At 41.7% G+C, this 15,560-nt stretch overlaps 1 protein-coding gene and 1 non-coding gene across 2 annotated transcripts in view; both read right to left on the bottom strand.

Annotated features, from left to right (window-relative positions):
- Positions 1 to 5,455, bottom strand: part of LOC121519886 (double-stranded RNA-specific editase B2-like) — a 20,373-nt gene extending 14,918 nt beyond the window's left edge. Inside the window, exon 1 of the mRNA XM_041802985.1 lies at positions 4,697 to 5,455. Coding sequence (XP_041658919.1) covers positions 4,697 to 5,455 — 759 coding nt within the window. The remainder of the gene's footprint in view (positions 1 to 4,696) is intronic.
- A 4,763-nt stretch (positions 5,456 to 10,218) lies between these two features.
- trnas-uga lies at positions 10,219 to 10,300 on the bottom strand. Its single transcript has one exon. It is a non-coding gene; the product is annotated as a tRNA-Ser (tRNA).
- Positions 10,301 to 15,560: the final 5,260 nt, after the last annotated feature.

Genomic DNA, 15,560 nt, shown 5'->3' with positions numbered 1-15,560 from the left:
GGTTTTGCTCCAGCTGAAGGGGAGCGACCACGCACACTGAAAGCGTGTCTAGAGTGCCACGCTGGGGAGCGCAGCCCTGATCAGCAGGCAGAGATCAGGGGAGATTTGCAAGTTCACGCAGGAAAAGTATGTCAACAGTGGACTATTTTAGGTTTTTGGGGTTAGTTTATCATCCCTCCTGGTATGAGTCCATAATATTATTTCTTACGCCACTGGGTGAGTACATTAGAAGATTAAAAGGTTAATGTTTGCCTAAAGGATCTGTGGTTTTATGTAAAATTCTTTGGTTAAATTTCCTCTAAAGTTAACTCTCTTCTCATCAATGGCGCTGTTGTAGCTCTGTGACCCTCTGAACTCCCGGTGACCCTTTGCTCATGTTCTAGGATGAGTCATAATGTTGATAAAGTGATGATTTAAAATCAGGAGTCCTCTACTTTTTTGACTTCCTGTCTGGAGCTCTCTGATCGATGGTGATAGGCTCTATGCACGCATCACTTACGCATTTCACATTAGGCCCAACCCAAGCTTCCAGCCAGGAGATTGAACTGTGTATGATGGCAGATTTGTTGTGGTTCACCCGTTGTTTGCAGGAGTTACCCTTTCAAACATCATTTCAGCACGTTTGGATCCTATTATGATGAAGAGCAAACCCCAGGGTTAATTTCATCGACTAAAACTATGACTAAAAATGTTCGTCAACAGCCTTTTTTCCATGACAAAAACTAGACTAAGACTTACAAAAATAGATCTGTTATGACTTAAACTGATAAAAACTAAGTTCAGCTTTCGTAAGGTTGACTGAAACTAGACTAAAATGTAATGTAGTTTTTGTCGGACATTCAAAATCAGTGATATTTCTCCACTGTGGCTAAATCTGTCCAAAACTAATGCAGCTGTAGCTATTCTGCCTCTCAGCTGTACAAAGCAGGGACCCCAGGTTTGACAGGGTGCTGAGAACACACTACCATGATTTAGTACTAGATTTAGGCAAGAGAATATGCTTGGACTAAAGGTAAAGACTAAAAAGTGAGGACTTTTTATGGACTAAAACTAGACTACAATGTCTTGAGTAAAAGGGGTAGATTGACTAAAGTGTTACTAAGAGAGATTTTGTCTAAAGACTAAGACTAAAATTAAAAATAGCTGCCAAAAATAACACTGGTAAGCACAAATGACAATCGAAAAGAAACAAAAAAACCCTGACAAAGTAAAGGACGGCTTGCTTTTGGAGAACGAAGACAGTAGGTTCCATTTTGGCAGATTGCGGTGAAGCAGCCGTATGTAGAAATTGCGTGTAAGAGCTTCTGCACATCATAGACCAGGGGTCATCAAGTACATCTGCACAAGGGCCAGATTTATTCTTGACAGAGTTTTTGGGGGCCAGACTTCCAAATAATGAAAAATTAAATCAATATTTTGCTCTAAAAAACATACTTTTTTATAAGTATTTGTATTTACTTTCAAAATGCAGGACATTTTAAGGCATGACCTCTGAGATATATCCTAATCTATAATGCCAAAGACCACAAGGAGACAGGCATGCTGACAGAATTGGCTTGGCTTCTCAAAGAATTATGATTTAGCACCAATATGAACTCATGTTTAACACTTTTCACTACTTCACTGCTTTCTTCTGCCATTTCTGCAACACTTTGTGCCATGTTTAACCCATTTTTGCTATTTTATCACTCTTTAACCCACTTTCCTGCAGTTTCACTACTCTGCCATTGGCTATTTTTGCACCATTTTGCCACTTTTAACCCATGTTTGATACTTTTTGACCATTTTTGACTCTTTAACCCAACTTTTTGCCATTCTTTGACTCCTTTAAACTACTTTTTTGCCTGTCTTATCCCTCCTTTTTCCATTTTTGCCCCTTTTTGTCTATTTTTGCCACTTTTCATTACTTTTGTCACAATTTTTGCCACTTCTCACTCATTTTAATATACTTTTTGCCCCTTTTTCCTTTAATACTGATGGTTTGCCACATTTTAACCTCTTCTCACCACTTTGCTCACAATTTTTTGTCCCTTTGTGCCACTTCACAACCCATTTGGATCTTAATGCCCATTTTTGCCGCTCTGTAACCCCTTTTCACCAATTTATCTGGCCATTTTTGCCAGTTTTAACACATTTTTTAATATTTACTAGTAATGGCTGACAAGTGAATTTCTATAAAAAGAGATCAAATGTGAAGTCATTATAAAACTATTTAAATATTTTTTGCTTTTGGGGTGGATTTCACAGCTGCAGACATTTGAAGCCAAAAGATACTCTTAAAACCACAACATCTTCTTTTCCTGCTTTTCTGAATTTCATAATCTTCTGGGGGCCAGACAGGATGCTTTGGGGAGCCTGATTTGGCCCCCAGGCAGCCAGTTCATGATCAGTGTCATAGACCTATTGCTCCTTTGTTTTTCCCAGGCACACATTTAGGACTCACTGACACTGCTATAAAGGATTTTATTCTGGTGAAATGCTACAAACACGCTTCATGATTGGCTACCTTAATTTAGTGTCCATGTAGACAGTAAATCTGTAAACAGCAGATAAACAGAAACGCCTGGTGCACGTGTAGAAACCAAGTAAAACTTCTTCAAGGTCCTAAAACTTTCTACAGTCATCCTGTTGAGGATGATTATATTCAGCTATAAGTCATGATAAAAATGTAAAATCTGAACTCTTCATGTCATTAACCAGCTAAAACTCCTGAACGTATACCTGAGACATGACCTCTAAGTGTAACAGCCTGTATCTTAAACGTCTTTACTTTTATGTGACACCCATTTTATCAGAGCAGGTGATTCTTCGGAGCGAAACCCCGGCTCGTCGCTCTGTGGATGACAGTGGCACAAGGTCGTGTGTAATGAGTGTGTTAAACAATTATCTGTCGGATTATTATGCTCTTCACACCGCCTTCTCGCTCCACCTCTATCTCCTTGGTCTGCTGCTGCTCCTCCTTCATCCCTAATGTGCTGTAATAATGTTCATTAAAGCGTCACGTCGGCTGACAGACAGTTCATACTGAAGAGGAGGAGGAGGATGCTGAATGATCGGTTTGGGGAGGAGAAGAAAAGCTTCTGCAAATATTCAGCTAAAAGGGAAGGTAGAGTGCTTGTGGTTTCCTACAGGTTAAAATGTTATCATCATCCCACCAAATCTGCCCCAGGGTTTCATCAAGTATTAACATGTTTGCCTAACATCCCTGCATGTTTTGATTGGTTGTGCTCATCTCTGTGGCGTTCAGGAGACAGAACCTCTTGTTTCCTTAAAGTGTGACAGTAAAAGACGTCTTGAAAGATTCTCAGAGACATAATGGAGTTGTTTGGATGCTACAGCTGAGCATACAGGACACCATCCAGCTCTCAGGCCTCAGGACATGACGGCCAGGCGGATGTACGGCACACTCCATTTGGCAGAACCTCAGCCTCATTTATCCCGATCATTTAGAGGACTGGGGTGAGCTAAAGAGATAAAAGATGACTTTAGAGTTGCTGCCTACAGCACTGATGTGTGGCTATAACAGCCTCCACTCTTCTAGGAAGGCTTTCCATAAGATTTTGGTGTGTTTCGGTGGTAATTTGTGCCCAGTCATTCTGTAGAGCATTTATGAGGCCAGGCACTGATGTTGGACCAGAAGGCCTGGCTCGCAATCTCCATACCACTTCATCCCAAAGGTGCTCGATGGGGTTGAGGTCAGGGCTTTGTGTGGGCCAGTCAAGTTCTTCCACACCAAACTCATCAAACCATGTCTTTATGGTCCTTCTTTGTGCACTGGGGCACAGTCATGAATAGAAAAGAGCCTTCGTCAAACTGTTGCCACACGGTTGCACCAGGCAAATAAAATCCTCCACTAAATAACTAGCCAGTGCTCTGTTAACTAGACACTGCCTTACAACTCAGTATTTCAAATGAAAATTGAGTCTAAACGTCAGTTGTCTTATATTAGTCATCATAAACTGATGATCTCAAATTGTAACCTTGGCTAAAGTAGTAAAATCCACCCACTGTGGTTTCCTTTGGAGTAGTACCGAAGAACAACAAAAGCATCCACTGTGTATAGTTCAATACAATCCTCCTCTCATCTTTGGCTCCTCCCTCACTGCTGCTGCTACCACAAGCTAGATTAGCCAGAAAGCTCCAGGCTAGTACTGTACTGTGGGATAGTAAGGTGGTGCTCACGCCACCAGCCCTAATGATCCACACCTTTCTACTTGAAACTGAATACACTTCCACTTCATCAGAGAATTGGTCACGGGTAGATTTACCCACTCGTCGAAGTCTCTGCTCAGCCCAGGCCAGTCCTTGCCCCAGACGGTCCCAGTGTTTATGCTGCTCAGATACCTGCAGTTCTCTTCTTTTTCGTTTCTTTATTACCTACAGCAATGGCCAACTCAAAATCTTTCCAGACTGTTGATTTCCCTGAATGATTTGCTGGAGCTCTAAACTGCCCCAGAGGTAGGAGTTGTTTGACATCATTCATGTTGATCACATGAACCTTCACTGCCTAAATTAGCCATGTGCTAATTAGGTCAGAACATGTGCTGGAAACTCTGGTGTAGGATAAGTTTGAAATATATGAAGCTGTGAAGTTCATCCATGTTTTAACTATTTATTATATACTTAGCTGCTTGCTAAATTCATCAAAAGAAAACCTACAACATGTAAATGGATTAGAAAAGGCGGACCGACTCACCTGAGGTAGCTGATTTTTGGCTCTGCTTCCCTGTAGACCCATCATCCTCCTCTCTGGTCCCAGACTTATGTTGAAAATATCCTGAAGAGCAGCTGCTGCTGCCTTGACTTTGGCCTGCCTCTTACTGTGACCACAGCCCTCAAAGACTCTCCCCTCCACACGCACTACCATGACAAAACTCCTCAGGGGTTTCCCATAAACCCTCTCTGTCAGGCAGATGTACCTGAGTCCTGGTCTGAGCTCGTTGAGGAGCACCACGGGGCTGAGGTGCTCTAAGAATGAAGTGCTAAGAGTTCGTCTTTTTGGATTTTTTGAGACCAGATCCAGAGTGAGCCTGACGAGTCGTCTGTGGTTGAAAACACTGGAGAAAAGCTGTGCTGGGTTATAGTGCAGGAGGTCGCTGTTTTCTCGTAGTGACGGCTCAAACTCTTTGAGTAACGTTTCAGAGACGTCGAGTCTATCTGCTGTGAAATCCGCCTGAGTGCTGGTGAAGTTCCCCATGCTGGCATAAGCCTGGGAGGCGTTTGGAAACTGGATGAATGACCGCAGAGCCAGCTCCGCAGCTCTCGTCTTGGCCTGTTTTTTGGTTCGTCCTATACCTTCAAAGTGTGAACCGTTCACTTCCACACCCACAGAAAACACCGGCGCATGCAGCGGGCCTGTCTTTGACACGATCTCATACTGTAGTCCAGGTCGTAACTCGTTCAGCTGCACCACAGCGTTCTTCTCGGTGATGGACCAGGATGCTCTTTTACACATTGAGGAGTGACTTTGGCAAAGAAGTTGGTCTTTTCCATCCAGTAATGGCAGCTTCCTTTTTAGAGCTCTCGGTCCACATGGGGGGAGAGTCGAGCAAAACGCTGATGGATGATGTTTCCTCAGAAGGTCACAGTCAAGAGGTGGAGGATCAGCCTGGTTCTCCTTCACCTCCAAACTGCTTGTTCCTGTGGACGGACCAAAAGTTGGAGATATGAAGTGAGGCAAACGAAAGCAAAAGGCGCAACAATTTTGCATTTTTATTGAAAATCTGTATATATTTATAGTTTTTCATATGGCACCAGTTTTAAACCAGTACACCCAAGAAGTCTTCTAAGAGGTTACGAGGACAATTGGAGCAACAGTGTGGTGTGCAAATCAACACATTCTGCCAATTATAGTAATAAGATGTGATTAGACTTACAAGTAAGACACAACACAAGCTTCTCAATCAGCATATGCAGTATAAAAAAAAACCTGAACTAGAAAAGCACTCAGAGAGCGCAGAATTCCGCCATTAGCCCTGTCTCCTAACAGTGAAGAATCCTTTAAAAAATTCCTGGATCTGTCCCCATGTGCCCCCCACCACGGCATTTGCTGATTACTCCCTCCCCGGTGGGGTGGAAACATGGTGAGGCAAATCATTGGCTTCGCTACGAGTGCCAACAGACGCACCCATGGTCTCACCGGACAAGTGGAAGTCATAGCAGAGGGTGAATATTCCTCTATTCCTCCCAGCATTGTGAGTATTCTCGCTACAGTTCGCTCTTTTTCTTTGCTACGCTCCGACTCGTCTCCTCGACCAGGCGTGCGTCTTTCAAACTCTGTAAACTCCAAAACTTTGAATAGAAACATCCAAAATGCTGCTGGGATTTAAGTTACTATGTCCGCCATCTCCTGGTGGAAAGTGGTAACAGCGCAGACCTCCACCATTAGCCCTATCTCCCAATAGTACAGAATCCTTAAAAAAATTCCTGAATCCAGATGGTGATCCGGATAACTCCCAAAATGTAATCAGTTCTTCCTTATGCTATTTCTGACATTTCCTGAAAATTTCATCAAAATCTGTCCACAACTTTTTGAGTTATGTTACTAACAAATGAACAAAAAAATGAACAAACGGACAAACCCACCCGATCACATAACCTCCTTGGCGGAGGTAATTAGGGTGCAGACAGTCTAGCCCTTAAGTCGTACTCTACATTGGCACCCTAGGCTCATGTCTGACCTGTGTAGCCTTTCACCACATTTATGATAAAAGGATGAAAAAAGACTTACTTCTAGTGTTTGCATCATCAGCTGATGGTGCTGGGCTTTCCCGGTATTTCTTGGTGCTGGTGAGTGTCGGTAACGCATCGCTCCATTCTGAAAAACAGAATCAGGAAGGTTTAAATCCTCAAGACTTCTCTCCACAGCATGAGCTCACATCTCTAACATAGACCTGTGTAATAACCAGATCACCTTTGACCTTTATAAATCAGCAAAACGTGCCCAAATAAGGCCCTGATTCTGGATGTTTATGCTGTGGAGTTTTATATTCACGTTTAGCCATTAAAGTAATGGCAATGAGCGGAGTTAACTCTTTTATTGTGATTGTATAAATATAATGTGTGAGGCCATTAGAGTTCATACTAAACTGGCGGAGTGAAAATAAAAGACGGCTCAGAGGCAAACAGGGGAACTGAAAAGTTACTTGTCATAGACCACGATTATTCTCTACCATCACAAGGTGAAGTTTTGACTTTACAGTCTGTTCTTTCAGTCAGTATTAAAGCCATCATTGTTGACTGACATAAACATCCTCTCCTTCTCTGAATCACCTCCATTGCCCTTCCAGGTCTCTCCTCCCTCCCACAAACTCATCAGCTCTCTCTCTCTGTCTTCCACACGTTGTGATTCAGGGATTTAGCTTCAGGAAACACCCGCGGCTCTGAGCCGGTAATAGATCGCCTGTTTATCCTGCAAAACCAGTGGCCCCATTTATCCCATTTAGATTTATCAGGAGCCCCGACACCAGTAAACAGCTTTTATGGAGCTGTGCATGTGGGTCAAAATAGACCCCACATAAAGGCATAAACACAGGAAATATGAGTGCAATGTTATGGAATACTAATGATGTTGATAATGATCAAAAAGAGTCAGTTTACTGTTCATTTAAGGAGCATATTTACCTATTTAGCCCATCATTTCAGTTTTGATAATGGCTGCACTCCGGCTATATTCAGGGCTGGTCAGTGGTAACCTTGAAAAGTAGATGGATACACCCGATTCGATGTTTCTCAGGGCCGAATCCATCTTGCAAAGCTCCTATATTAACCGTTTGTGAAGAAATTGACAGGAGCAATCAGGAGTAAGGGGCAGTACTTTCAGGTGTGGTAGAGTCGTGACGTAAGCAAGCAGCGACAAGAGACCGCTGCAATGATGGTTAAAGAGATTAGCATGGATGCTGCAAAAGCACCAGTTTTATCAGAACTTGATGACATTTCTTCGTTAAAAGAAGAACAAAGAACAGCAGTGAGTTTTTTCTTTTCAAAATGACAAAAGACGAGTACTGACATGTCTGCAGTCGCCATGGTTCGCGTTATGCAGTTCTCTACGGAGTTTAGTCCTCGATGGCGGCTACGTCACGTGTTTTGTTGCTCTGATTGGCCCGAAAAGATGTGACAGACAGAGCGTTCATCCAGTCACCCTCTGAGTTTTGTTTTCAAAGCCTCTGCCCTTTCACAAACGCTGTCTATGGGAGGTTTACCAGATGGATGTGTGAAACGAATCCATCTGGTGTGTCAGGTTAGGTCAGTGGTGGGCTCAGGACGTTTTCGGAACAGGGGCAAAATGATTCAACAAAAAGGGCCCCTGTTGTGTTCAGTGGGGGACAATTATTCCAAAAGCTGTCAAATATTTATGGAGAGCTGTCTTCTCCTGAGCAGTGCAGCTGGAGAACCACACTGGGATGCAGTATGCTAGTACACTTTGAATGGAGCATCTGTGAAAGGACACCAGCAGCTCCTTTGCCAGTGCGTTGCTTTTCAGGACCCTCAGGAACTGGAGTCGCTGCTGTGTCTTTTTGATCAGCAGTGTGGTGTTGGTTTTCCAGGTCAGGACATCATTCAGGTGCAGGCCCAGGAACTTGAAGTCCGAGACCCTCTCATTAATGTGTGTGGGCTGAGGGTCAGATCCTCTGCCAGTGCAGCATTGCCATCCACAACTTTGGGTCTGAGTTTGTAGTTGTATGATATTCTGGACTCTTCCTCGCTGTAAGCAGGATTTGAACCTGGTCAGGGAAACCCCATTGGATTTTTGAGTCCAGCACCTTCACAGCTGGTATGGCTTTTTATTCTCAGATAGATTATTTGTGTACTTTAATACATTTACAAACCAACAAAAGAGCAAAGGGGCACCTGCTTGTTAACTGAAAACATTCTGAAACTTTTTCATCACAAGCAAAGAATTCACAGCCGTAACAGGGTCTGAACGTCATTATGCACTGCTGTGATTTTTATGCATGATTTCTGGATTGTTGCGTAATTTCCCTGCCTGTTTGTCCCATTTCTACCCCTGGTGAGAGGTGATTCTAGAGGGCATGCCAATGCAAACTAGGAGTCATTAGAATAATGGACAGCTCAAGCTAAACTCTTCTGCGTTAACCTTGCACCTTGCAGTTATATCAGGCGTGTGATGCCATTAAGTGGAGGGTTTATGTGAGGGAGCGCTGTGAGATGGGATGTGGAGTAATGATGTGAGTCAGGAGCTTGTGAGGGCAGCGGCCGGTGGAGATGTTTTAATGATTGGCATCATCACAGCTAATGGGGTCGTTCATTTTAGGATGAAAACGATGATAACAGTGTTTGTCTTTGGGTAACATTATTAAAACCTTTGATACACTTTCTGTCACAACCATCCATCTCTATGTTTACCACACAAACAGATCTCTTCTGAAGGTGACCCTGAGTTAACTCACTCCCCTCAGTAAACTGTAGGATTAAACTTTATACCTGACTATAATAAAGGCTTTGGAATAATGTCACTAAACCACTTTAAAAATATGATGTGACAATGTTCTTTCCTTATCATCATCAAAGCTTGAAGGAATTCATCCATTTATCCATGCACAAATGCATCCATCCAATCCTAGATACATCCATCCATCCATCCATCCATTCATCCATCCAATCCTAGATCCATCCATCCATCCATCCAATCCATCCATCCACCCATCCATCCACCCATCCATCCATCCATTCACCCATCCAATCCATCCATCCATCCATCCATCCATCCATCCATTCATCCATCCAATCCTAGATCCATCCATCCATCCATCCATCCATCCAATCCATCCATCCATCCATCCATCCATCCATCCACCCATCCATCCACCCATCCATCCATCCATTCACCCATCCAATCCATCCATCCATCCATCCATCCATCCATCCATCCCCCCTTCCAATCCTAGATCCATCCATCCATCCATCCATCCATCCATCCATTCATCCATCCAATCCTAGATTCATCCATCCATCCATCCATCCATGTAAATACACAGACATGGTGACAGAACCCAACAAACCAGCTTGAATGACAGCGTCGAACCCTGTAGAACATCCATCCATTTTCTATAACACTTAACCCATTGGGGGTCACAAGGCACTGGAGCCTATCCCGGCTGTCATTGGGTGAGGTACACCCTGGACTGGGCTCTAATCAATCACAGGGCCCCTGTAGAAGACTTGTTCATTATTTGTGATCAGAAATGAAAGAAAAATCGCTGTGAGCAGGGTTCGAACCTGCGCGGGGAGACCCCATTGGATTTCAAGTCCAACGCCTTAACCACTCGGCCATCACAGCAGACAACATCTCATCTCCAGCAGTAGCAGTATCACCACTCTTAAGAATATTTGATTTGATATAGATCATTAGTGACAGATACTTTATTGTGATTCATCCCTCATTTTGTGTGGGCAGAGGATCTTATCATATGATATTTCTATCAAATTTATTCTATCAAATTAATCCATGTGCCTTTGCCTTTTATTGAGGAGGACTTGTAAAACTTGGGAGAGAAAGTGGAACATGCAGGTCAGACTTGCACCTAGCCTGCTAGCTTGGAGGACTGTCAAGACACATCCTTCAAAGAATCCACCCTCTGTAACCTGTGAGGACTGTTCATCAAGCAGATTTGAAATATTCAAGACAGTCTGGCTGCAGACCAATAAAAGAAATAGAGTAATCAGTCTGCTGACAGGAAAAAAGTTAGTCCTCCATGAAAACATGGACGAAATTTTGATTTCAGAGGTGGGGGGGACACAACTGGTTTGAGTACCGGGGGTATGGTCAATAGGCCTCATTTACATAAGATTATACCTAATTTTTGAGTAAAAATAAGCTATAATAAGCTATAATAAGATATAAAAATAAGATTATCATCACTCTAACATTTGTCACAATGCTCAATCTCATGACTAACATATCTTTATTCTTTCAACCTCACCTGTGAGCCTCCAGTCTCTCCTCCTCTACCTCCTCCTGTATCTCCTCCTCTACCTCCTCCAGTCTCTCCTCCTCCATCTCCTCCAGCCTCTCTTGCTCTACCTCCTCCTGTATCTTCTTCTGGATTTCTATTATCTGTCACCTGACAAAAAAATATTGATGGATGACATATGAACAGTGGGACAATTTGGGATGCAACAATCATTGATTTTGATGGTATAGTCTGAAGAAAAAACTCAGTTTCTCAATTATTATGTCTAATTTATTCACAAACAATATGGATGTATAAAATCTCATTTGTAATCCAAGGTTTTATTTTATTTTTCCCACAAACTTTCATTGTTAGTGTTTTTAAACAGTGGCTGCCTTTCAAAACACAAATAATACATGAAAAAAAAAATCAAAAAGTGTATCTCTTTGGCTTTAAATATACGCTTTTTTAAAATCTCTGTGTTGTTGAGGCTCTACAGTAATAATAATAATAATAATAATAATAATAATAATATTTTATTTGTCAGCTCTTTCAATAAAACTCAAAGACACTTTACAAGAATCAAACAATTACATAATATGAACATATAAATTGCAATACATACATTTATCATAAAGTTAAATAATAGAATATTAAAAAAAATATAAGTAATACTATTACTACTACTACTACTACTAATAATAATAATAATAGGAGGGGAGAGAGTCTGAGTTTCTGATGGATGAGGGGAAGGAGTTTGTGGTGTAATGTGTTCCTCTGAGTAACTTACACTTTGACTTCTAAAGAAGTCTCTTATATCCAGTTTTCTTTTTTCGACATCTTGCCATCTGGCTGCGCCTACTTACCAAACACACATACACATGCACGCACACAGACACACATTCAATGTTAATGTAAATGAAACCTCTGATATAAAAATCCGTCTAGCTGACGTGACCCAGGCAGAACAAATGCCCAACATGTTAACAACTTACAGCAGCAGATGAACGTGGACTCATGGCCAACTAGCTAAACACCGGTGCGCTCATGTGCTATAGTCCAGGCGCTGTTTACAACCAGATGGAGTGACAGCGGGGACTGCCAATCACACGTTAGCAAGAAACGGCAAAGCCAATCGATGAGCTTGTGGGCCAGTGGGCGGTCTAAAGGGAAACAGGCTTCAGCTTGAGCAGCCGTTTTCTGCTTGGTCCTAGTGCTCAACCTGTCTCCATTTAATACAGCGTAACATTGTTTTTGGATGGTAAAAACTGCAGGGGACCAAAACTGCCGTTTTAAAAAGTGCAGGGGACATGTCCCCCCTGCCCCCCCCCCCCCCAAAATTACGTCCCTCCATGAAAACACTATGCTAAGGCTAAACCTGACAGAGCTACGTAAGCTACGTAGATAACATCATTATGATGTTAACAGAGCTGAATCTAAAGGTAATGAGGTAATGAGGCTATATTTGCTTTTAGCTAAAGTAGCTACAAAGCTTACAAAGCTAAATCTAAAGATAACTACGTTTGGTTTAAAACTAAAGCTACGTAGCTAGCTACATTGTTAAATCTAAACTTGACAAACAATGTAAGCTATGTAGCTAACATCATTATGAAGCTCATTATAAGATAATGTAGAAAAATTTGCTAGCTACATGGCTACAAAACTTAGGTAGAAATGTAGCTAAAGCAATCAGAGCTACACTAGCCACATTACATTATTTTGTTTGCTCTAGTTAGTCCTGTTTTAAAAGTAGATATGCAAACAGGAGCTTGTTTTAGCTCTGTTAGCTTCAGCTTTGCTGTAGCTACATTGGCTTGTGTAATAACATTAACTACATCGCTAGCGTCTGAGACTGTGGTCTGCAGCCACACTTCTTCAAAATGAGACAGTCTGGTTCTCAGAAATACCTTTACCCTTCTGGGCCACAATAAAATACCAGTAAAAATATGACTTTAAGCAGATACATTTCTATATCTCCTATTTTGTATTTATTCATTGTACTAATTGAATGCTCTTTTTACTATCTTGCGTGCTTTGTTTACTCTTGCTACTGTAAATTTGGAGTTTCCCCATGCAGGAATAATAAAAAGGAATATCTTATAGTGGACATCACTACTTCACAGAGCTGTTGGGACCAGAGACTTCAGTTTACTGGAAAAGAGAAAACAGAAATTAAAGAGCCAAACTGAAATGTGATGAAAGAGCTCATATGGCTTCGTATTCCTCTGTGCTGGTGTTTATTAACCCTCAGAATCAACATTTCTCTATCCAGCTACTGTTAATGAAGCTTATTTGATGGAATAATGAAATCAGGCATGGCAGTGGGAGAGGGAGAAGCTCCTGCTTACTGTCCACTGTGAGTGTGTGGTCTGACAGCTGTGGATAATCTCATTTGCTAAGCATAATTAATGATGAGTGGATTCATTTACTTTATCGTAGACTGACTTTCCTCAAGGGCAAAGAAATTCTGAAACTTTGTCAAATTATTTCTGCATTTAGCCTCTTTTTATCAGAAATCATTGGTCACGGAAGATTTTTGTTTTATTATAATATCTTAAGAGTTCCTTAAACATTTTACTAGAGGTGATCTGGATTTTGTCCTGGTATTTATGCCTCAGCAACAGCCCAGGGCCAGAAACATTTTTTTCTGACATTTTTAAAGACATGATCACTCAAGAATGCTTCAATGGATTTCCTTCAAGCTTTGCCGTAATGTCGACACTAACATGAGGATAAACTGGCTATATTTTAGAGGAACAAGGTCAAAGATCAAGACCTACCAAGCCCATCCACCCAATCATAGATCTATTAATCCATCCATCCATCCTTCAAACTTTGCTCTAATGTCCACACTGACATGAGGATACACTGACTATATTTTAGAGGAACAAAGTCAAAGATCAAGACCTACCAAGCCCCTCATCTGCAGTAATGGTAAAATATTGTAGTAGTACAACATTAAAAGTGATCAAGGGCCACAACAGCACTTCTCCCTCTAATGCAATAATACTCAGCTCTGTTCAGCGCACAGGTAGATGCTTTAAAAAGCCCTGTATGTTCAGTTCTCAGCATCTTGCCACTAAATCTGTTTAGTTTTAAGTTTCATGTCTCTTCTGATTAGTTGGTCTGTTCTGAAACTGAAAATGCTCCATTTCCTGATATGGCTATTTCAAAACAAAAACATTCAAACAACGCAAAAGTAGGGACTTTTACAGTGAAGAACTTGTCCGAAAAAGCGTATTATTATCATTGAATAAACAGAGCTTTAAGCCAAATGTACAGATGCCTGAGTGACCTGCATGTGTGAATGCAAACAGCTGAGTTTCTCACCCTGACTTTTACCCTAAAATTTCACAGCCAACTCCTGCGCATTTTCACATCCCCAGCATTTCCATTGACCAAAACTGTTAGAAGATTTTCTACTGTGCAGGACAGCTGTAAACAAGCAAGTCAGGAGCTTTTCTAGGAGTTACTCCACAGTTTGTGGAGAGAGTATGACCTTGGCACTCACTAGTGTTGTAGTACTTGAGACCGGTCTCAAGGCCACATATGAATGTCTTGGTCTTATCTTGGTCTCGGACTGACTTGGGATTTTGCATTAAGACCGGTCATCTCATTTTCAGATATTAAAAGTAATTCCAGACTTGTCAGTGGCTTTTAAATACATTCAAGGATTCATTTTTTTTTTAATAAGATGTTCAACACTAGCACTCACCATTATTGATAGATCTGGCTGCTTTCTTAATATGCGGATCAAGAGCAGTGATGGCTGAGAGATAAAAGTGTTGGACTTGAAATCCAATGGGCTCTCCTCATGCAGGTTTGACTCCTGTTCTCAGTGAAATCAAGGCAAGACTGACATTGAGCAGAAAACATGACCTCTTATTTCCACATATTCTGCATCTACTGCTCATTAGGCACACAAGCAAACTGCTGCCTTCCTTGTTAGTCTTTTTAATTCCTTTATATGTGCGCCTGTCCGTCATCCATCCTACAAGTTCTACTTTGCTTTCCACCAGGTCTGCATTATTCCACATGGAGCAGATCAATCTGAACTACTAAATACAATCCAGTGCATAGACTCAACATTACATCTCACTGATGACCTGTGGCACAAGCTACAGGTCACCAGGATGTCAGTGTATGACAAAGCTACTACGACATCATTTAGAAATGTTCTGGGGTGGAAGACCACACAATTTCACATGAAACCAGGCATGATTTAGGGAAAACATACATCTTTACATTCCCCTAATGTAGTCACTCACGTTAGAAGCGAAAAAAAATCATAGAAACATGTCAAAATGAATAGCAAATCAACCCCAGACAGGCAAAATAATCCATTTCACATACTATTCCAGCATCAACTCATCTTATGATCTTGAGTCTCCAGCTGCACTGTGCTGTGCAGCACAGCACAGTACTCCAGACCTGCATGCAGTGTGCAAGTTTGCACATTGTTGGTTGGACGGCGCACACCCGGATTGCTGCACAGGTTGAGTATGTAGATTTAAGGAGAAAGTTGTGAGCTCCAGGTAACGTCTGAAAACAGATGCATTAGGAACGAGGAAAAGAATTATAATAGGGAAAGCACTCAGACCATAATGTCTAAGCTGGATGATTATATGTAAACACCTGAGAAAAAGA

This window comes from Cheilinus undulatus, linkage group 13 (genome assembly GCF_018320785.1).
Source record: "Cheilinus undulatus linkage group 13, ASM1832078v1, whole genome shotgun sequence".
Taxonomy (NCBI): Eukaryota; Metazoa; Chordata; class Actinopteri; order Labriformes; family Labridae; genus Cheilinus; species Cheilinus undulatus.
The sequence above is the reverse complement of the archived record's forward strand: the minus strand, read 5'-3'. Positions and strand labels throughout refer to the sequence as shown.